The sequence below is a fragment of the Protopterus annectens genome, chromosome 7.part0 (genome assembly GCF_019279795.1).
Source record: "Protopterus annectens isolate FY-2018-M chromosome 7.part0, PAN1.0, whole genome shotgun sequence".
NCBI lineage: Eukaryota > Metazoa > Chordata > Ceratodontiformes > Protopteridae > Protopterus > Protopterus annectens.
Window position 1 is genome coordinate 1,282,969,236 of NC_056739.1, and position 22,121 is coordinate 1,282,991,356.

At 39.9% G+C, this 22,121-nt stretch overlaps 1 protein-coding gene across 2 annotated transcripts in view; it reads left to right on the top strand.

Moving 5' to 3' along the window:
• The window catches only part of FRMD4B (FERM domain containing 4B), a 2,055,076-nt gene that overhangs the window by 325,404 nt on the left and 1,707,551 nt on the right, over positions 1-22,121 (top strand). For both annotated transcript variants that reach the window (XM_044077901.1, XM_044077900.1), the window contains exon 2: positions 16,260-16,325. In XM_044077901.1, the coding sequence (XP_043933836.1) occupies positions 16,260-16,325 (66 nt within the window). The remainder of the gene's footprint in view (positions 1-16,259; positions 16,326-22,121) is intronic.

Genomic DNA, 22,121 nt, shown 5'->3' on the forward strand with positions numbered 1-22,121 from the left:
GGACTGAGCCTTGTGGGACACCACTTGTAACTAGTTTGGAGTCTGACATGGCTCCAGCAATTCTAACCATGTGGGTTCTGTCCTTGAGCCAGTTTGCAATCCATCTAGTGACATAGGGGTTTATATTTAAGCTTGTGAGCTTATCTATAATGCCCGAGTGGGGTTTTGTATCGAAGGCTTTAGCGAGGACCAGGTAGGTTGTGTGGACCACCTTCCCCTTGTCAATCGCCTTGGTGACTGTTTCAAAGAAATCAACCAGGTTTAAAAGGCAGGATCTGCCCTTAACAAAGCCGAACTGGGTAGGATCCAGTGTCTGTAGGTCCCCAATATCTTTATTTATGAGGTCCATGATGATCCTTTCCATAGTTTTGCAGACTAAGCTAGTCAGGCTTATGGGGCGATAGTTTCCAGGATCCGTTGAGGCACCACCTTTGTGGAGAGGGACCACTGTTGCTGTACGCCACTCTTTGGGCACATATCCTGTAGTAAGGCTGAGATTGAACAGTAGTTTTATGTTTGGGTTTAGCTTTTCTTGGAGTTCATGTAGGACGCAGCCCGGGACACCGTCTGGTCCCATTGATGCTGTGTTTTTTGCTTTGGAGAGGGCGGCTCTTACCTGAGCATCTGAGATGTCAGGGGGGCAGCACTCTGCTGGGATAGATATTTGCCCTTTTGGTGGGGAGGAGGGGGAGAAGTTTGCACTGAATCTGTCAGCTAGGATGTTGGCAATGTCTGTGGGTTCAGTGTATTTTTTGTCATTTTGGACTAATTCTGAGCATATCTGGGAATTACCACCCAGGTTCCTAACATAACTAAAGAAAGCCTTGTGATTATCCTTAGTGTCCTGTGCAATTTTTCTCTCAAAGTTGACCTTAGACAATTTTATGAGTGCCCGTAGTTTTTTGCTAATACTGATCAGTGATGCCTTCCCTTTTTGGGATTTTGCTCTATCATTTAGTAGCTTCCTTCTTCTATTGTATAGTTTGTTTATGGCTGGGGTCCACCAGACAGGACGTCTGCCTTTGGAGGATTGGGTCTTGGTTTTATTCGGGATCGCATGATCCATGCATTCCTGAAGGTGTTCATAGAATGCGTTTATAAAGGATTCTGCGGTGTGGGCCGTATTTTCCACAGGCCCGGGGGCTTTGAAGGATTCCACCTCGGTTTTGAGGAGTGTGAAATTTGCTTTAGAGAAGTTTTTCACTGTGGTTTTCTGGGCAGGGGGTGGGGTCGGGATGTGAATATCCAGTGAGATTAGTTTATGGTCTGATCTTACCAGTGAGGGATACACTTCTGGTCTGGAGCATAGAGTCACCATGTTGGTGATGATCAGGTCCAGTATGTTTTCCCCTCTTGTGGGAGTGGTAACAAGTTGTTCCATAGCATTTGAGTTTATAAATTCTAGGAACCTTTGGGCTAGGGTGTTGGAGCTAGAGTAATTCTCCCAGTCTATGTTTGGGTAGTTGAAGTCGCCTAATATAATGGTGTTTGGAGAGACCTTCATATTTTCCAGTGTTCTCAGGAAGGCCGAGTGGGGTTCCTGGGTTTGGGAGGGTGGTCTGTAGCAGGCTATAAACTGGAAGGCAGTTTTACCCACTGTTAGTTGCACATGGATAGTCTCTGATGCTTCGTGCTTTGCCAGCAACCTGGAGGTGTGGGTATCTTTGATGAATATCGATACTCCCCCTCCTTTTGTGGTTCGGTCCAAGTTTTGGGGCCGAAAAGCATGGTATGAGGTATAACCTGGTAGTACTGGGGTGCTCTCGGGAGCCCTGAACCAGGTTTCTGCTACTGCACAGATATCGATGTTCTCCATGCTAAGGAGAGTTTCGAGTGCGTGCATCTTGAGGTTTAGACTTCTGGCGTTGAGTAGCATTACTCCTAGTTTCTTATCCCTTGTGATACCTATGGAGGTGGGTTTGTCTTTTGAGCCTATACCTAAAAGTATTACTCCTTATACTGTCTGTCTAGGGAAGTCGCAGTTTTTGTTTGTCTTCATTGTCTATCTTCCCTTTTTCACTAAGGAACTAATGTTCACGTTTGGGTGCTTTTAGAAATTCATGTAATCATCCTTGAAGTAATGTATCATGGTTAACATAAGAACTGTGCTTTACTAGCAGGTTTTCTGTCAGGTTGTGAAGTCAGACTTTAAAGTTGTTGTACAGCCCTTTTTTTTCTTTTTCTTCATAGGTTCATAGGTTCATAGGTTTATACTAGGCTATCTGCCCTAAGGCATTTATAAGCCTAGCCCAAAGTTTTGTGGCTTACGCCACCCCTTATATGAAAAAATACTGTGCCCATTAGTTTGTTGTGCCTCTGTCCAGCAGTGACACAGAGATGATTCCTGGGGTAAACCTACGATCTCCCATCCACAGGTCAAGATTTCTCTTGAAGAGAGCCAACGAGGTGCTCTGCCTCACATGGACCGGGATTTTATTCCACAGCATAGGGAGTCTCTGAGTGATAAATCTATCCCTCCAGCACGTCCTATTTATATCCGTGCTAAGGTTTAAGTCGCTTGCTCTAGTGGTTTTGGTGGATTTGGATTTTTTGAGGTGGAGCATGTCCAGTTGCCTCAATGAAGCTTGCAGTAACACACAAATGCACAATAAACTCTTTGAAACACTGTCCTTTGCGAAATATATTCTGAAATGGCTCTATTTGCAAAAAAACTTTACTGTAACACTGCACAAACATGCAAACACTTCATACACTTCTGATAACTCGGACAGCTTCAGTTAATAAGAAAAAGTACATCCTTACCAAAAAGTGCAGTTGTTTTTCTTAATTTAATTAGTTTTATTCATTTTGTGCAATTCAGACTTTATTTAAAACATTTTCTGTAGTAATTAGAAGAATTCTAGCAATATTGGACATTTCGACTTGTGCCTCGTTTCATATTTAACAAATAATAAATATTCTGAGCAAATTTAACTCTAGAAATTCATTTCTGATCTGTTTTGCGAATTAAAGATGCAGTTTCCAACAGTAGGTAGATGCCTCTCAAAGTCGTCAAAGTAGAGAAACTGGAGTTCTTTCTGACCATTATATATGCCGCTTCTAATACCATGTCGCTCGTCCCTTACTGAAAGGATGACAAGCAGGCGGGGTAGTTCATTTAAAAACATGAAAATACATCAGGATGGATAGCAGCTTCAATAACTATAAACAAACTGATTAACAGATAGTGCTTACAAACACACGCTTACATCTCAACAGCTAACTACAAAATGGCACTCTGTCCCTGCACGTGCTCAGTAATCAATACACTTAGCACATGCCCACAGGAGGTTTCTTAAAAAGATATGTACACTAATCTACAGCAGCTGTCCTTACCAAGAAAATAAAATGCAAAATCAACACAATTTTTGCATCAAAAAAGCTGAATAATTTGGTATTGTTATAGAGTGAGGAGGTTTTATCTAACTCCAATGATCTGTTACTTACACTTGCTTTAGGACCTGACCAACATTGCTTTAATTCAAAAAAACGACAAATACGAGCACCAATGTCAAAACAATCAAATTTAACAGAAATGAAGCAGCAAATGATGGTGGTACAGTTAATAAAATGCCTGTTTGGATTTTAAGTAAAATTAAAACACTTTCATTTAAACAGCAACAACTTTTTCAGAGTCAGATATAATTGAGCCAGACATACTAAATACATATACAAATACGTGATATATAAATTAGGTCATATGGCATGTCACATAGTACATGAAATTAAATATCATAAAACAAACTAATAAAAATCAAATTTCACTGTATGATATCAATTTATAATCTCCGTAGAGGGTTAACTTTCAAAAACATTAATGGGGTCAGTCAATCCAGAATTTTTATTGGTTTGAGGCCTAAACTGCCACAATGCTTCTTAAAATTCTAGCCTATTTTTATAGTCACCACCTCCTCTAACTAGAAGTACTTGTTCCTCAATGGAAAATTAAAACATCACCCCTCCCCCAGAACTGCATAAGGAAGCACGCATATATAAAGCATTTCTAATTTTTTTTCATTTATTTTTATGTCATAATAGTGTTCTTTTATTCATTTGCTAAGCTTTCTGACAGTTATGCCATCATAAAAACAAGAACAACAAAACAGAAGATAACCTGCTGGCCATTAAAGTTCAAATCAGAAGACAAGTAAATAATTATGTTAAAAGTTAGTAAACTTAAATATGGACCATCCCAAATGTAGCAACAGACAGTACAACAACCACATGTATACAGACCATTAGGTGTGATGGTCCGAGAAAAATAAACTAGAGTAAAATCTGCCTGTAACAGATTTAGCAGAGGTTGCTTTCTTATGTAAGAATAGGTTACTCTGATTTTTATAGTGCCGAGGTGCCAGCCCGACGCCCAACCTTCAACGAAGGCATGTCCATTCACGCATGTCTTCCGAACGCCACAACTGCAGGCAGGACATACAGACTCTACACAGAAGGTGCTCCAGCCAAGAATCGAACAGGAGAACCGCTTGCTGTGAGGCGACAACGCTACCGCTGCACCACCGCGGCTTAAACTGGATGAATTTGATTACAGATTAACAAAATTTAAGAAATTACAGATTAAAATTATTTTAAAGAATGTATTAGAAAGAAGACTGTTCCCAAGGGATTACGCTTGTGAAGGTTTCCCACCGGATTTACTGAGAATTCACCACTGCTTTTGGAACTGGTAGCTCTTTTTAACAGACAAGGTTTTGAACTTATTAAACTTTTAATTAAATACAACTGTAAGGACAATGAAGCCTTGTCTAATGAATTTAATAATTTGAATGATAACATTAAACAACATACACTGTTTAATCAGTTTAGATTTGATTATGAGCGGATTTTCATTTATGTCAACAAAAAGAAATTACAACATGATATTGCAGATTACTGTAAAGGTGTTGCTTACCCCAAACCTCCAAAATCACAAGCATAGGGTAATAAGTTTTCTGAAGGGAGTAACAGTAATTTTAATACTGTAGATACACATATTAATGTTGCTTATAATAATGCCAATGATATAACTCCCGTAACTGTTATTAATGATGAAAATGTACATGGTCCTGGTTTTAATTTGCAAGTCAAGACAATTCCCCCCTTAGATGTTCTGCCCATATACAGGAACGTACTGAGGCTAGGATCTTGAATCAACAAGAGGATTGTGATTTTTTTTTTTTTATCCAATCCATGCATTAGCCATACCGGAGAGGCTCCCAAATATTTTACAGAGGCAAATCACGGAGGGGAAGCTTTCTGATGAGGGGGGATAACCGAGAAGAATTTAGTGGATGATAACCAACATACCCATAACTGTAAGATTATTCATAACTAAGATTATTTTTAACAAAGAAAATGATTTTAAGGTGTATATTTATTCTTTAACTAATGTGGATTCTTCCAGTTATCTTCTCAGTACATGCAACCCCTGCACATTATCTGTAGTTGTGATATTGCCTGCAAGCCCTGCACATTAACTGTAATTGTGATAGTGCCTGTAGGCCCTGCACATTACCACTACCTGTGATATTGCCTACAGTCCCTACACATTACCAGTAGATGTGATACTGCCTGCAGGCTGTGCACATTATCTGTAGCTGTAATATTGCCTGCAGTCCCTGCACATTACCAGTAGATGTGATATAGCCTGCAGTCCCTGCACATTACCTGTAGCTGTAATATTGCCTGCAGTCCCTGCACATTACCAGTAGCTGTCATATTGCCTGCAGGCCCTGCACATTACCTGTAGCTGTGATATTACCTGCAGGCCCTGCATATTACCAGTAGATGTGATATTGCCTGCAGGCTGTGCACATTACCAGTAGCTGTCATATTGCCTGCAGGCCGTGCACATTACTAGTAGCTATGGTATTGCCTGCAGGCTCTGCACATTACCTGTAGCTGTAATATAGCCTGCAGTCCCTGCACATTACCTATAGCTGTGATATTGCCTGCAGGCCCTGCGCATTACCAGTAGATGTGATATTGCCTATACGGTGTGCACATTACCTGTAGCTGTAATGTTGCCTGCAGTCCCATCACATTACCAGTAGCTGTGATATTGCCTGCAGGCCCTGCACATTAGCAGTAGATGTGATATTGCCTGCAGTCCGTGCACATTACCTGTAGCTGTAATATTGCCTGCAATCCCTGCACATTACAAGTGGCTTTGATATTGCCTGCAGGCCCTGCACATTACCTGTAGCTGTAATATTGCCTGCAGGTCGTGCGCATTACCTGTAGCTGTAATATTGCCTGCAGGCCTTGCACATTACCTGTAGCTGTAATATTGCCTGCAGTCCCTGCACATTACCTGTAGCTGTAATATTGCCTGCAGTCCCTGCACATTACCAGTAGCTGTAATATTGCCTGCAGTCCCTGCACATTACCAGTAGCTGTAATATTGCCTACAGGCCCTGCACATTAGCTGTAGTTGTGATATCATTCATGCTACTTAATCTGCTGCTGCCCCATCATAATTTTTGGTCTTGCTTATTGCACTGCACCTATGTACTCGCTCAGGACATTTTCAGTCTCTCTCCTACATTGTCCAGTCTCTCTCCTACATTGTCCCTTTTTGTAAGTTAGTGTTACATCTCTCCATCTTGTTATTCCTTGCTTTATGTAGCCAGTACATTTCTCTGTGTTCACACCACAACTTCTGATCAAGTGCTGTAGTGTCTTACAGAGCATAGCCCTGCAATTAACTTGTTGTGTTACATTACAGCATGTGGCACCTGTTATACTTCAGATCTCAGAGGATGTTGAATTCAGTGCATGCCATGTTGCTGGTGCTCAGGTATTTATATCCTCTTCTCCCATGGCCAGCCTGATGTACAGCATTAAAAATCTGGCAAACATGAACCTTAGGAGTATGCTTCCAAATATGGCTAGGTGAGGCATATGCAGACATCCTGGAGTTAACTCTTTCTTAACTTTTCTTACTTGTATTCTTAGAACACATTGCTCTGTGTTGTGATTTTAAGTTACTTGTCTGAAATCTGTTATGGGTATCTACATTTCCTTTCTTCCTGTTGTACAAAGCTGTCAGATGCCCAATTCATTCCTACCCCCAATGCAGCCTAGTTGTACTGTGCTGTGTTATATGATGCTACAGCATATTACATTAGTGAACAGCTGTGTATGAAGGTATGCAAAACATTCTGTACATAGATGCCCTCTGCTGCTCTGTGCTGTACCATCCTGTCTATAATTCAGTAAATGTCACAGTCATTAGGCCTGATCAGAGAGAGAGATAGAGAGAGAGAGGGGTTTATTGCCATAATAAGGTAATGAGGTTAACTATTGCTTTGCAAGCTCCCGTGGATGGGATTTCACTGACATCACTGTATGATGGCAGGGCAAGTTTACATAAAGCATCAGGCCTGTTTGCATCAGAGAAGAAACATCATTCCTGGTAGGAATTTTCTTCCTTTGCCATAGACGTATGGGGCCATTTTTGTTTTATAAGCACTGTCATGTTGCTCAACATTGTATGCAGAGCAAACTATTAGCTGGAAAGAGTTTATTGCACTGCCAAAAACACAACCATATTGTATTGTATACAGCTGCTGCCCAAAGGTTAACCCATTGGTACTAACCAGTGCTCCAGTCTTGCTGCCATGCTAAATCATTTATGATGTGGGGTAGGATAGTTTGCATATGCACTCCATGCATAATGTATAATGCCTGAACAATGGGGACAGAACCATGTACAGAGGCTTGCATTATTGTTTACAAATGTTTACTTATCTTTAAGGGGTTGATATGCAGGTGTACTACATACTTGTCCTGCTGTACTGTGCTCCATCATTTATGAATAGGGAAATACATTTTACAAAATATATTAAAACATTCTGCTGACAGCATATTTGCACTAGAGTTAGACAACTTTAGTTTAAAATTACACAAGCACTACTTCTTAAAGGCGATAGGGCAAGCAGTTGGCCACCAACATTTTACACATTCTGAGATAAACTTAGTTCTGCATTTCTGTCACCTCCATACAGTGTATGAAGAGTGACAGTGTGACAATGGAGAATATTCTTCAGTGATAAGAGACCAGGCATGTTATATTATACTTCAGCATTATTTTTCTAAGGCCTGTACATACTGTCAGATAATCAGAAAGATGTTCCTCAGGAGTACCAGCATAAAGTGTGTTTGTCACTATTGACCAAATCACAAAGGAGTATCTGCAGCACTGTGACACTGGAGATCACTGGGGAGATCATGTGTGTGTGCATGTGTGTGTTTGCGTGTGTGCATGTGTTCAAAGGACTTGCAGTCACTGGGGAGACTAGGTTCTCCACCGAAATCTCAAGGCAGAACTAATGACTAGTAAAGAATAGATTGTTTTTATCTAAGAAAATGGCAGTAGAACAAAAGAGAGTAGCATAGCAACTTATAAATAGAAAAAGTTGCTCTGATGCCTTAAAAAGAAAAATAAACTGTTCCCGTACTTCTCAGGTTTGTTTCTGCTTGCATGAAAGTTTGAGATGTGTTGTTTATTTTGGTGGGTTTAATGTGCTGGTTTGAAATCTTGTGCATTTTAAAGTCTATAAGCATTCTTGCTCCCACCTAATCTGCTGTCATCCACTCTATTTTAGGGCTGTGTGCATTCTGTTACTTCACTAGTTTCTGTCTCTGGCTTAGGGCTGGTGTTAAACTGTATGGCTTTGCTTGCTTGATTTAGAGTCAGGTGCGTGGCTACAGTTAATAGTATTTGCTCGGTGCTCTTTGAAAAGTAACATGGGTACTAGTCATGTGCAGAGTGTGTGCAGTTTCAAGACGCAGATTCTGCAGTGGTTAAAATAGCATGGAATACAGTGTATGCTAGTAAATGCATAATGACGTGCAAATGAGTAACCACATGCAGATGAGCGATGATGAATATGCAAATGAAGAAATGCAATATCATGGACTAATTCAGACAAGTATAAAAAAGCAAGGCTGCTTGGCCTTGCTTATCCATTTTGAGCACTAAGATATGTGTTGTACATGATGGGAGCTATTCTAGGAATTGTAACAGCAGTAAGACAGCATCACAGGTTTGTTGCAACTGTCAGAGTCAGTGTATGCAGTGTTGCATGCCTCATCCTTCCATGCCACTGGAGGCTGTACAGGCAGAATCTGACCTGGCACTTCCTGACAGATCAGCAGGAAGTGAACTGTTTCTGATTGGGCAGGGATAGTCAAAGAGATCTAGTCAAACTATGTCAACGACAAGTGCACTTGAGGTGTATGCAGCTTGTCCATGCCTTTTGATACAAAGGTGTGTGTGTGTGTGTGTGTGTGTGTGTGTGTGTGTGTGTGTGTGTGTGTGTGTGTGTGTGTAGCATAACCATTTTAACTACTGGGACTTTCCAGTAATATACAGGGGCACATTAGGAGTATTAGAAGTGAGAGCCTCATGAGTCATAAACTGGTTCCTCAACATTCTGCTCCCCTTGTGGAGGAGCATATCTGGTTTTATAAGGTACCAGAGGAGAGGGCCAACACCATGCAGGCTCTCTATGAGATAGCCCCTTTCCTGAGGTCCTAGGCATCATGGTCACACCCACATTGCTCTCAAGCCTACAGCTATTCAGACGACCAAAAATATTTTAACAAGGGCTTCAACACCCTGAAATACCAGGCAGTCTGTAATGCCCAGGACATTGTTTATAATTTGTCAAGTCTGACCTATAGCAGCAGTTTCTACAAGAGGACTTCCCACTGTTTTTTCTGGGTAGGGACACACATTTTCCAGATAAATAGGCCTATGCACACAGGTCCAGTTCATGCTGGGAGTTGAGCAGATATAGTATGTTATCTGTAGTGTTTGGTAGGTAATGCCAGATATGCCCTAGAGCCCTGGTTGGTGCCCCTAATAAGCAACCCTCATACATTCAAGAAATGTCTCATAATATAGTCTGTGTGAAGTGGATATTCTGGCTACTGAAGTGTGGGGTTTCTGATGTTTGAGCATGAGTGGAGGCAATATAGTCTGGACATGTGCAGCAAGATACTTGTGTATGCCATGGAGCAGCAGGAGAATATTCTGAATAGAGTTTTTAGCTTGGCTTGTAATGGTCTGCAGACTGATTGCCTAGTACTCACCCTTGAATCTGTGAACCCATGAACATCACAGCTGGACCTGCCATACAACTTACAGGAGCAGCAGAAGAGCAGGGTGGAGAATCAGGGTAGGAACATGCAGCAGCAGAGCCACATTCAAAGCAGAGGTGGACACAGTACACTGCAGCACTGGCAAAGAGTTGGTGTCTGGTCTACAATTATGGGCCGTGACATAGACAACACAGAATCAGTTGATTTATGTAGAGTCATACCCAGGCTATGCAGTTCAGTGCATGGACTGTTTAATCTATGCATCAGGCATCATCATACACACACAGGTCAAGCAGTTGGCAGGGCACAGTCATCATCACTGCACAAGGTGGGGGGGGGGCACAATGACAGATGCCTGGAACACTATAATGTGAGATAGTATTACTGGAGGTAAACATGGTAGTTATGTATTCTGGGATCTTGTAGGAAGTCAAAGATAGCATTATCCAGCAGTGAGGATTAGGTTGCCATAATGTGGCCATTGTTGGTGTCCACTATGTTGGCTTAAGGTACTGGGGCTGGATCTAGTCCATGGCAGAGAAGGGCTAGAATTATGAGACTGTGTGCATGCAATCTGAGAAGTTATCCCTACTGGTAAGACCATCTCACACTTGGTGCCTCCCATGGCCACAGGCTACACATCCTGCAGAGACAGAGCAGATGTGTCTCATGAAAGAAGTTATGGAGGCAAAAATTACCCTCAGTGATCTCAGCAGCACTGTTGTCTCCTGATGTTTATACTCTAGGTCACTGTGCAGTTGTTGCATGTTACCCGGCAAGTCATTGAGAGCACTATTCTTCTTCACAGTGCTGTATATAACAGCTGTCTGTGTCTGGATCACTGACTTATACATCCACTTGTTGATTCCAAGTGTCACAGTCATATCAGAGACCTTTCTGGTGTCAGGGTAGTGCCACACCCACTGCATCTCTCTCATATGGTAGACAGTGAACATGTCAGATGCTGTGTGGACTGAAAAGTCAGATGGAGCCTATGTGAGACTTTCAGGTACAGGATGCTGTCATGTTCTTCTGAGGCTGTGTATACTCAGCTTTTAATTTAGAAGGGAAATCTGTAATGGTGGATGCAGGTGACCCATCTCTTATGTTGTTACAAACAATGCCATTATGACATCAGATCATGCTACTTGCAAGTTTCCATCACTGTTGACCACAGGTACCCTGCTGTTGTGTTGGTATCTCCACTGGTGGAATCTGTGAAAGCATGAAAACACATGACATCACTGTCAACCTGCACACATATTCCTTCATATTCCCCCTAAGGCAGGCAAAGTCATACTTATGGAAACAGTGTTATACAAGATGTTGGTGTAACATGTTTTGGTGAGTGCTGCATATGCAGACCAGAGGCATCTGGAAGGTCAGACATACAAATTGGTCTTGGTCAATCCCACCCTTCATTCACTTAGTGATGTGTATATTATAGTCTGCTATAATGGACATTATCAAACTGGTACATCCCCCTACTAATACACAAGTGGTTGGTGCCATGCTTGCTTCCACATCTGAGTCACCCCAAAATGTGAGGAGCTGATGCCTTGACCAATGAGACCTGTCTGCCAGAGTCCTGTTTTCCTTTGCACAAAACATCATATTGGTTACCTACCATTGCATCTGTTGCCCACAGCATTCACATCCTGAATCAGTCTCAGCCATCTCTGGTCCAAGTATTGATTGCCTGCAGCACCCTTGAGCAAGATCTGTGTGTGTGTGTGTGTGTGTGTGTGTGTGTGTGTGTGTGTGTGTGTGTGTGTGTGTGTGTGTGTGTGTGTGTGTGTTCAAAGGACTTAACAGTAACAACTTAGTCTTACGGATAATGGACATTTCTACTTTTAGTTGGAGCTTGGTGTGTTGTCGCATTTTTCCATCTGTATCAGGGTTTACTATGTAACCTCAGTACAAAAATAAGAACCCAGTAAATAAGTACCTCTAGAAGTTCATTAGGCCAGTGTTGACTTCCTTCAAAGTAAGACATTGAGTTATTGACAATACAGACAGATGCTCTATGTCAGAATCTAAACTGCTGTGGTCCGTTATGGTAGTCATATGTAATTTTTTATTCATTAGTTATAGGTGGCAAGGAGAAGTTTATCTCTTGCTATTATCATCATTGTGGTTGAATACACATTGTGAAACATTGCATTGTGTTTAATATTATCATATAGGTCTTCACAAAGTCCTTTATGAGTTTTTATGAAATACCAAGCCAGTTCCACTTACAGTACAAGTAATTTCAGGGCAATTTACTGCCATGTGGCCAGTGAATGCATGTCACCCATTTATTTTAGGTTTCAGTATTTTAATTACTCACAAGTATACATTACAACAACTGCAGTTTATGCTTTGTTGTGCTGCTGGTTAATTATTGAAAATTATCCAGTATGAATCAGTTCAACTATAAAATTACCAATGAATAAATGGCATGTGTACTTTTAGAAGATACATAGACACAAATGAGAAAGAACTGCATATCACATCTGAGGCTAGAACCCTAGATGTAATCTGCAGTATGAACTTCCTTCCTGTCTGTGATTGTATATTTTCGACTGAGTGCATCGTCTACTACAAGAATCTTTTAGCCTGTTGCTATTTTTGTTTCTCATCTATCTTAAAATATGTCTTTCATTTTCTGTCCATTTTGGTTATGATGTTAAACTAAACTTAAAATCACAAACACTGTCCGATTAAGTAGAATTTTAGAGCCAAAGTATCTCATTTCCTGAGTAGTCCTAATTGTGGTAGTGCTTTTGCTAAATGAAGCTTGAGGCCTTGAGCCTTCCACTGTCAAATAATTAAAATAGAACATACTTCTCTGTACACTAGGTGATATAGATGCAAATGCAGAAGGTATTTTATTTGCAGAACTGTTTTTAATAAGCATGTCAAACATATTAGAATATGGTCTGGCTAGTTATGAGACAGCTAAAGTAATATAATTCATATGGTATGCCACAGTTGTGCTATTAGTTATATACAGGGGATTATATGACGATTTGATTTTTCAATGAGAGCTTAAAGTACCTGAATCTCTTATAGTTTCTATAGCAACTAATTCCTTCTCAGACAAAACAGGCTTTGTAATTAAGAAGATGTGATAATTCCCATTATAAGTAGGGGATTGTGCGGGGAATTAAGGTATAAATTTTAGCATGTAATAGGATTTCACTGTGATTAGCTCTGTAGTATTCTGCATGGAACAGTAACACTAGCCATTTGTCAGTGTTGTGCTTTATCATCACACTGGGGTATTTGTATGCATACAGGAAGTAAATTGGTAAGACATTGTAACTATTGTTGCTGTACAGAATGCTCATTTATTGTGAAGTTTTGCCACTGTGAAACTGGCAGTTTTAGTTCTTACTTTTACTTGTCTATCAAAGTCGAACAAATTCTTAAAAGTAGTGATCATATTTAAAGTATGTGCATGTTATGTTGTATTCTATTCATGAGTGTTTTCTAATATGGCTCTTGGACAGTATACTTGAGTAGATATCTTTTAATATTATTACGTGGCACTGTATCAACATGTTAAAGCTGTGTTCTGTTGTCCAAAGCATATGTATACATATATATATATATATATATATATATATATATATATATATAAGAGAGAGAGAGAGAGAAATTAATGAATGACTGGCTTAATTTACTGATGCAGTGGGTAGTGAAGGTAAAATCATTGCTGCCCAGCCCATTCCTTTAGAGTATGTTCTCCTGCCTTGAAGCGTCCACCCTATTTGTATTAACTGTCAAACATGATTAGTTAAAGTACAGGGTAGTATAATATGAAAGGTACAGCAGTATTGCTGCACCCAGGAACATCCAAGTTCGGTTATGATTTGTCAAGCTGACTTGCTTTTTTCACAGCTTTTATTTATTTTAATGTGTACCGTCCTGTAGAAACTCCTAATGTTGGTGCCACTTTTGTGAGACATGATTTGAAATAGAGTTCATGAAAAACACTGTGAAAAGATGGCCCAGATGACTACTGAATGCAGACATGTCCATCCTTTGCTTCAGATTCTGGCACCCCATTCTGTCATGACAAATGCTCTGAGCTTGCATTAAATGTATTGAATCAAATAGCACTGACAATTAAAATTTTGCATAAGTTTGGACACATGAAAGTTACTAAGCATCACAATTTATGGCTCAACTCTTGCTTTAAAAAGTGGTTATGATTTTTTATAGACTGGTTGGTTGAGTGAGCGAATGAGTGACTGATTTTATTTTCTGTATGCACTTTTGCCTCTGTGCCAGCCAATCACTCAGACTCACCATCTGGTACTTGGTATCCCTCTCTTGGAGGTGAGAGCTGACTACAGGGACCATCGTCCAGACATCCATGGATTTGGTTTGTAACCTTGTTGTCATTCTGGCAGTGAGGGTGCTTGCAATGAGCACTTGCATCACCGTTGGGCATCAGAGTCACTCACTGTGTGGGTGCACATTTCTACCCACTCTCTTAAGAGGGCTGCTTTCTGGTCTTGGTATTGCCAAGCTCACATTTTTAGTCCTGGCTTTTCTGGTGCTCTGCAGAATTCTGCTTGCATGATAGTAACTATCCAAATGAAACCACTATTCCCTCCCACCAGGAAAAGTTAGGTGGCATTGGTCAGTTACTGTCATATCCCCTCCCCTTCCAGCACATAACAATATTTACAGTGTGCTATACTATACTTAACAAGCGTACTACTGAAGTCAGAATGTTCCAATATGGTGAGTATACCAGAACAAGGGTAGTGGAGTATGCCCTTATGTTTTAAATTGCTGCTGATGTGATGAATCATGAGAGGTGGAAGTCTAGTGAAGATGGACTTCTTCATATTTAGCTGTAAAGTTCTGGAAGGCTAGATCACTCTAGAAATTAGAGCGAAAGGTGTCCCTGGGTTTTGGTGCAGTGACTTGAGAGGCATACTTGGATGTGTGAAGTGTCCTTGAAGCTTTCTGTTTCTCAGTGATGCTATTCCTATGGGATCTGAATTTATAGGTTGAGTAGGAGATTATATGTCTTTCTGATCTTTGTGTAGTTGTTACATTTTGAATAGCTGCGTATGCTGTTTGGGGAGGGGGGGTGTTATTCGGGAGTGCTAACATAATCATCGCAGAAGCAATAATTAAAAACAAAATTTAAACTTGAGAAGTGTGATCTGGCTTTCTAGTACACTTGTTTATTCTGGACACAATGTAAAGAAGCATGTCTGTGATTTTATAGAGATTGTACAGTACTGAAAATAGTTCAGCAACCATAAAGTGAAATGTTAACCAGAAATAGCACAGCATTGCGTTGGTCTTTACAGATTTCAGGAGACAATTATATTTTTAGTGAACCAAACTGTATAATTATTGCAAACCGTAGATGGATTTCAAAATATACTGAAAAATGCCTCCTTTTCCCTCTGCTGGCTTGTATTATTAGTAGTAGTAGTAGTAATAGTTGTTGTAGTAATACTATGTACTTTTTCAGTCTTTCCACAGTATAAGAGCAAGCCTACGGCAAACTTTTGATGTTGTTTTCATTGCAGCTATTCCTGAAACAAACTTATTTCAGAACCACTGTTGGTCTACATAAAATTGTTTACTTGTCCAGTCCGTTACTTTGTCATGAAGAGCATGATACGATTAATCATGGTTTATTGTTTTATCCATGAAATATTCTTGTAATCTTCTGGAACAACAAGGTAGCTTGCTATGAAGTAACATGAGAGAAGAAAAAATTTTAGTGCAAGGGACAATAATACACTGTTTCTAAGTTCCTGTGTTATCAGAGTGGAAGGAAACACTAATATGAAAATAAATGCTGGGAGTAAGTTGTCCTTTTTATCAGAACCAGGGTCAGAATATGCTCTCGTCACCATGTCTGGCAGTTGTTTTACAATAAATCCACAGCAGCATGTAGAGACCGTTACAGGAATGAATGTTACTGACAGGGATTGGTGTAATGAGGAGAGCAGATCAAATAAAGATGAAGAATAGTAATAAGTAACTTTATGAAATAAATGAATTATATTGGATGGCTTAGGTAATTTGACACCAGTAGATGTTATATTTTTAGTCTACTTGCTCTTAATTGGAAAGCTTCATTGCAAATGAACTTCTTGACTAATATTACTGTAATTACTTTTTTACAGATGACAGAAGGCAGACATTGTCAGGTTCACCTCCTGGATAACAGAACACTAGAGCTGCTAGTTCAGGTAAGAATTTGCTTGCAATCATACTGTTTACTGACATGCACACAGCTGTTGTAGTTTAACGCTGAAGAAAATCAAAACAGCATCCCAGTCAAAATATGTGATTAAAAAAATAACTGAGTGCATTACCTTTGACAATTATATATACTGTTCTAAAACATGCAGATACATTTAAAATGAAGTCAGAAATCTGCTTAAATGTGTACAGAGATTGTATCAGTTTTATGTTCCCTGCTTTTTTAATCGTAATTTAAAACAATTAATTATGAATTTATCAGACAGTATTGACCTAGCTGACAGACATATATGAATTAACAGGTATACTGTAAAGCATTTGAATATACGAGTGTTAATTGGATTGTATCCACTTCCTCTGATGTGAAGGAATTAAGGCACAACTTTTAAAGTATTTATTAATTTACTTCATTTGCATGTGCCATTGCCTACTGAAGTAACATTCTATGTATGTGTGCTGTTTGCACATGATAATAGGAATTTCTTTGCCCACTTTTATCAGTGGAGGAAGGGGCTTTTTCCATTTGTCAGAGTACACATTTGTATATGCAGATTTTAAAAATGCAATAAGTTGCTGATAGATAAATTGATTTTTATTTACTTGCTACTTCATTTGTTTTTTTTTTAAATTGGGAAGATGAACTTGCCCAAAGACCCTTTACAACACTGACCCAGGCCAGGAAGCAAGAAGAGCTAGTACAAAGAATATCTCTGTTGTGGGTTTTAAAGTCATGCGTCTGCAGATTAGAGAACTGTTGAGTAGGTCTGAAACTTCAAGGGGAGGCTACTGACATCAACAACATATGTATTTGATAATTCAGAACTTTGTAGATTATTCTTAACTTGGACCTAACCATGGTCTTGAAGCAGCAATACAAATATTTTGTGTACATGTTCCCTGCACCTCTTTTACATACCTTAGATTTTATAGCTCTCTGAATGACAACTGTGCAGTAGGTTTCCTGGGATTCCAAATTGATAGGTAATTATTTTCCTTGCAGTGATGGGGTGTATATCATGCATGAACTGACTTCCTTTGCAAGTAGTGGCAGTTTCAGAACAGTATGAGCTAGAATGGTCCAGATGAATAATGTAGGAGTGTGGAAATGTGGGGTTGCTAAACAGTAAATACTGATTTTTTTTTTTTTTTTTTGCGCTGATGGTTTGCAGGCCCTCTTGGCACAAAAGTGTCTTGCTATTTCAAACTGAAGTTCTTATGTGACTTAGTCACCAGTAGGGTGAACACTGGCCTGTGGAGGTGGCATACCCATAGTTCAGTAAGGCCTGTACTTATAGTACTGACAGGTGTGGGGTGTGGTCAAATATGGTACACTGTACTAGAAAATAGCTCTGAAACACAGCACAGTTGTTAGAGTTGACCTATCGGGATAAAAGTCATAAAGCAGTGTTCAATGCTGGGGCCAGTAATGTTTTAGTACATTTGTATCAGATGTCATACATAGTTCAAAAAGTAGGATCAACTTGTATGCTAAGAATAAACAATTATTACTGTATTCAGTGATGGTAGATGTTGCTCTAGGCATATAGTTGACTAGCTAGAGAAGAACCGATAAAGAACATAAAGTCTTAGTAGATTAGCATTAAGCAGAAGAGAAGCAGAAGAGAGGATGCAAAGGATTTAGGGACGGCAGATGCCCATTAGCAAAATCAGGTTATTCACTGTGAAGAAGTAACAATGAAAACTAATAAGATGCTGAGAGGCACAGGACAAGCAACATACTCTGGGGATGCTGAAGTAACCCTTCTCTTTTACAGGGTACTGGCAAGGCTGCATCTGGGGCAGTGTGTATAGTTTCATACAATTTTGTTTGCTCGTTGTACAGTTAGATGAGACAGACCACAAAGGCCCCTTTTCAGTCATAACATAGGTACAAAGCTACAACTGTAGGAGATACTTTAGGACAATTTTTAGGTACAGCTAAAAACTAAAAGTATTACAAATTTTCTTAATACAATTTAAATGTGAGTCATTTAGTATCATAACTTCAGACTCAACACCACTTGACTGCAGGTGTTCAGCATAAACCTTCACTGTTACATTTACATTGTACTTTTGATTTGTTTATAAAGGAATGTGATGTTGGCAGTGGCCTGAGTCGAGGAAGTGAGTTACAGATTTTAAGGCCACAAAATGCTTCTAAGAGGCAGTGGAATGTGATGTGGTATGGGATATGGAATGGAATGTGGTTTAGGATATGGAATGGGATGTGCTATGGGATGTGGAATGGAATTTGGAATGGGATGTGGTAGGTGGAATGGAATTTGGTATGGGATGCCCTGTTATGATGTAAGATGTGCTGATAATAAGGCCCTTACATAAAAATTGCTGAAACAACATATTTTCTTTGATATGTTGGAAGTTTTCTTAAATTATTAGTGGTTAATACTACTAAAACTGATATAGCATAGTCAAGAGTGGGGATAACAATATCTTTTGACAGACATTATTTAGCCTGTTTACTTTAGTTGACCATGTGGATGGTAGAGTTCTCTTTACTGTTTTTTTATAGGTGATTTGAAAAAGTCAGTGCAGGATTGTGCCAAAACCCTAGATGTTTAAAAACATAAATAGTTTCACTAGGGTTTGATTCAAGTCCTTTAATGCACTGGCAGTTAAAGTTGAGGGCTATGAATCTGAGCTGTTAATAAAACCATCGACCTCCTTTTGCCTACTGTGTGGCTTTGAGCAAGTCACTTCACCAGATAAAAGGGAAACTTCTGTTCAGTGGACTTAAATGGCCAGCAAATTAATACATACATACATACATAAATAAAAGCTTATTCTCTTGGGCATCCTAAAAAATATATCTTTTCTCTTCCTTAGACTGACTTGTAACCCCATTTGTTGAAAGTTTTTGTTGACATAAGTAAGTTAGGTCTTCTGAAAGCTTAGAAGAAATTGGATGGTACCCACTGACTAGAGACCTAAGTGACCATCATGACCTCTGTATAATAATTTGTGCATGGCAGATATATGGAAAGCAATAGACTTGATTAAGAATGTAAAACAGGAAAGGACCCAAGTTAGAGCCTTGGATGCTGCTGGTAAACCATTATATGTAAAGTGTGTTGCTTTAGATACATAATGAGCCCCTTTAGTGCTGATGCCGTAAGTACAGTATAGGTCTGAATGTTCAGGTTTCATACCTACTACCAGCTGTGATATTGAGAAAAGATAACAGTTTATTCTCATTTATTGTCTGCACTTTTGATTTAATATCTCTGTAATCTGTACAACTGTTTTTACTCTCCTTCTTGTTGTATGATATAGCTGAATATCTGTTAGTGTTGACCTCAGTTTGTAGTGAAATCATTTGTCTAGACACCTATCTGTTTTCTTAGTGAGAGAACATGAACAAAACTGGTTTAATTTAGCCAGGGTATTCCTGCATCTGTTATTGTTTGGATAATTGGTCCGGTTTCTGCTCTGTACCTTAAATAGCCAGTGTTTTAAATCAAATATACCTGTTGCTCAGGCTGCTGCAGAGAGACTGACCTACTGCCAGCTTTGATATTGAGAAAAGATAAGAGTTTATTCTCATTTATCGTCTGCACTTTTGATTTAATATCTCTGTAATCTGTACAACTGTTTTTACTCTTTCTTGTTGTGTGATATAGCTGAATATCTGTTAGTGTTGACCTCAGTTTGTATTGAAATCCTTTGTCTAGAGGCCTGTTTTCTTAGTGAGAGAAAGTGAACAGAACTTGTTTAATCTAGCCAGGGTATTCTTGCATCTGTTATTGTTTGGATAATTGGTCTGGTTTCTGTGCTGTGCCTAAAATAGCCAGTGTTTTAAATCAAATATACATGTTCTTCAGGTTGCTACAGAGAGACTGACCTACTGCCAGCTGTGATATTGAGAAAAGATGAGTTTATTCTCATTTATTGTCTGCACTTTTGATTTAATATCTCTGTAATCTGTACAATTGTTTTTTTTTTTCCCACCCACCCTCACAGTTCTTGTTGTGGTCTTTTTGTCTTGGTGGCTTTGAGTTGCCCGCCTCTGGTATAAAGTTGATTCTGGACCCCCCCCCCCCCAGTCAAATTACATCAGCTCATTCTACTGTTAATAGTGAGAACTTAGCCAAAGCCCACCCCTTTAGCTTCTTCATATTGAATTATCTCATTATCTTCTGTCTCTTCACTTTCTACTTAAAAAAAAACTGTTCCTACCTTTCCTTTACAGATTTGCTATATCCAGGACTTTTTGTAAGCTTCTGAGTGGTGCTCATCAATTTTTCCCTTAGATCTGCTAGTTCTTTACTCTCCTGCACTTTTATTAGCTTGTTAGTCTAACACTTTACCAGATATCTTGTAGCAATTATTGTAGCACACAACAGTGCTACCAGCACTAAACGTTCTACAAGGAAACAGCTCCAGTACTTATTATTAATGCCCACCCTCCAGTCATGTCTAAAGGTCAGTTCCTTGTGCTTTCTCCTATTAGCCTGGTGAGCTTGGGCATCCTGAGTCAATGTAGCAACTACCTCATGTACACTGACAAGCCTCTCCTCTTACATTCCCAACACTCAGACTTGCGAAAGATGCACTTATATATCCAAAGTGAAAGCCATGCACTCTGCAGCCAAGACTGGTCAAGAGGAGAAGGTCAACACTTGCACCACAACACATGGAACACATAATCCTTCCAGAACACACACTAGCACTGCCTTCACATAAAAACACAAACCACACGGCCACCTTCCCGGAGGCTCTCAATAAAAATCTACACAAACAGCAGAGACCTCCAAGGCAGAAACCCACTTGACCACCACAACACAACACTAATCATGAGACACAACTCTCCTAAACAGTGTGCCACTCAACCAAAGCCCCTAAGGCAAAACAACATGCCCAACACACTAGTCATAGGTGATTCGATAGTGAGGCACACTGATGCCCCACTCATTAGATTAAATAAGGAGAAAGTAACAGTCAGCTGCCTGTCAGGTGCCCTGCCACATAATGCATGCACCCAGGTCCCTCAACAACAGGTACAAATATGACTCTGTCATTGTACATGTGGATGTGAATGACCTGAGACGTGCCTCCCTGGACTACATGAAAAGACACATGGAGGAGTTCTCCGATTATGTAGCCCAGACAGGTATGACCCTAGCCCTGAGCAGCCTCCTACCATCACCCAGAATGATACCACAGTACAAGCAGAAAATGATTGATTTCAACAACTGGCTAAATTTCTGGTGTCGTTCTAAAGGGATCCAGTATCTGTCTGCCTGGGATGACATGATTGACAGACCTAGATGCTTTGCCAGAGATGGCCTGCATCTGTCACCCCTGGGCTTCCGGATATTGGCCAAGGCTCTTGCCACCCCTATTGTGCCTTTTTAAGTGGTGTTCCAAAGACCAAATTACCACCATAACAGCTACAAACAAATGCAATCTGAGGGTCGTGCTGCTCAACACTAGAAGTCTAAATCTCAGAATGCACTCGCTCAAAGCACTCCTTAAAATGGAGAACATCGACATTTCTGCTGTAACAGAGACCTGGTTCAAGGCAGCAGATAGCACCCTTGCACTACCAGGCTATAACTCATTCCATACCTTTCAGCCCCAGAACTTGTACCAAAGCTCCAAAGGCTGTGGTGTTTCCATATTCATAAAGGATGTGCAAACCTCCATACTGGTAGTCCAGCATGACGCATCAGAGATACTTTGGGTGCAGCTAACATTGGGTAAATTAGCGATTCAGGTCATAGCCTGCTATTGGTCCCCAACCATAACCCAAGACACACTCCACA